This window comes from Elephantulus edwardii, unplaced genomic scaffold (assembly GCF_000299155.1).
Source record: "Elephantulus edwardii isolate Elephantulus edwardi_28Jun2011 unplaced genomic scaffold, EleEdw1.0 scaffold00220, whole genome shotgun sequence".
Lineage (NCBI taxonomy): Eukaryota > Metazoa > Chordata > Mammalia > Macroscelidea > Macroscelididae > Elephantulus > Elephantulus edwardii.
Window position 1 is genome coordinate 1 of NW_006399970.1, and position 1,647 is coordinate 1,647.

Sequence of the window (1,647 nt, forward strand, 5' to 3'; positions counted from 1 at the left end):
CATGCTTCTTTCTTCCTAGCTTGGTTTGGTTTACTGTTTTTACCATATTGGGCTCCCCCCACCCCCAACCTCATATAGAAAAAATAAATAAATAAAAAGGGCAAGAGAGGAGCCAAAAACAGGCAACAGGGATGGGGAGAGAGTCCCTCTTTACTTAATAATCTGTGGACAGTCGCTCCAGGCCTTGGCTTTCCTTTTGGCCAAGGCGAGCCAGGCTGGTTCTGTTGACACAGGGGCGGCATCCGGTGTGGAGAATCTCTTCGTGACCTCTTTCACCAGCGGCGCGGGGGGAGCCGAATCTGAGATCTCCACTGGTGCGGGTTTGGAAGGAAAAGGAGAAAGGGACATGTCAGACGCTGGTTTTGCTTCATCAAAAGTATCTGAATCAGAAAGGGAACTCAAGTTAACCCAGACCAGGAAGCCTCCAGGCCCCTCGTGCCAGTGTTCTCATGTTAGGAAAATAATGGTATGTAAGTGTTGAGTATGGAATACCAGAGATCACAGGGCAGTTAATTCTTTCAATTCTGGGGAACTTCTAGAAGCCTCATGCTCTAGACAAAGAAGCTAGGCCTGCATAATAAGAAACAAGTGGTTGATTTTGTGATTGTAGTCACAGAGCCAGTCAACTCCATGTTGAAAACAATCAATCTGAGAGGACGTGCTAAACTGGTGAAGTAAAACATGAGATTGTCAAGTAGGTGTAGGTGCCCTGCAACACTCATCCCACAGATGACGCCAGTCTCACGACTCTATTTTCTAGTAAGCCCTCTGCACATGTAACTTTCTATGCCAGACTTTGTTGGGAGCCGCTATCGAGTGGCGCCCACCTCACAGTGGCTACACTCACAATATAACAAAATGCATCCCCGTTTTGTGCCATCCTCATGACTGGCTGACCATGAGGCTGCTGTGAGTCCAGAGAGTTTTCAGTGGCTCATTTTCAGAAGTAGATTACCAAACACTTCTTCCTAGTCTGTCTTAGTCTAGCACCTCTGTTAGAACCGGCACAACATCACAGCAACCTGCCAATCTCTCTACTTACAGACAGGTGGAGACTATGTGCACGGTGCATTGGCTGGGGTTTGAACCTGCATTTTTCCACACGGAAGGCAAGAATTCTACTGCTGAGCTACCATCTTAAAATCCAGGCTCCTTAAGGTAAAGAATCATGAAAGCTTTGCATCACATTCAGTGCCTGTAGCAATGGACTATACCTAAGAAGGGTTCAAGAAATGAGAATTGATTGAAAAGTCTTTCTGAAAACAAAGTAAAAAATTCAACTTGGGTGGGAAGCCAGGTTTGCATATATTTCACACAACATTCGTATACAACATTTTAGAAACACTTTTATAAACACTTGTTGCTTCAAAGGAAAAATAATATATCAGCCTCTGAGATCAGGCCTATGACTGCACACATAGTATTTTCTTTCTTAAACTCTTTTATAAATGGTATTGCTTTACATTTTCCCCCCTTGTTGTGTACTGTCAGATTGGATCCAACTGGCACAGGAGGAGACTGCTCCTCCTGCTTTACTTTAAGGAGAGCGGTATAGCACGTTGCCCTGCTTCTCTAGTGGGTGGGAGTCATTCTGCAAGGGAAAGATGTGTAGTCTCTCTCCTTCCATTAAGATTTTACAATCTCAGA

The 1,647-nt window shown here is 44.7% G+C and overlaps 1 protein-coding gene across 1 annotated transcript in view; it reads right to left on the reverse strand.

Annotated features, from left to right (window-relative positions):
* Positions 1-150: 150 nt before the first annotated feature.
* The window catches only part of KIAA1211 (KIAA1211 ortholog), a 42,914-nt gene continuing 41,417 nt past the window's right edge, over positions 151-1,647 (reverse strand). The window contains exon 10 of the mRNA XM_006898083.1: positions 151-311. Within this exon, the coding sequence (XP_006898145.1) occupies positions 151-311 (161 nt within the window). The remainder of the gene's footprint in view (positions 312-1,647) is intronic.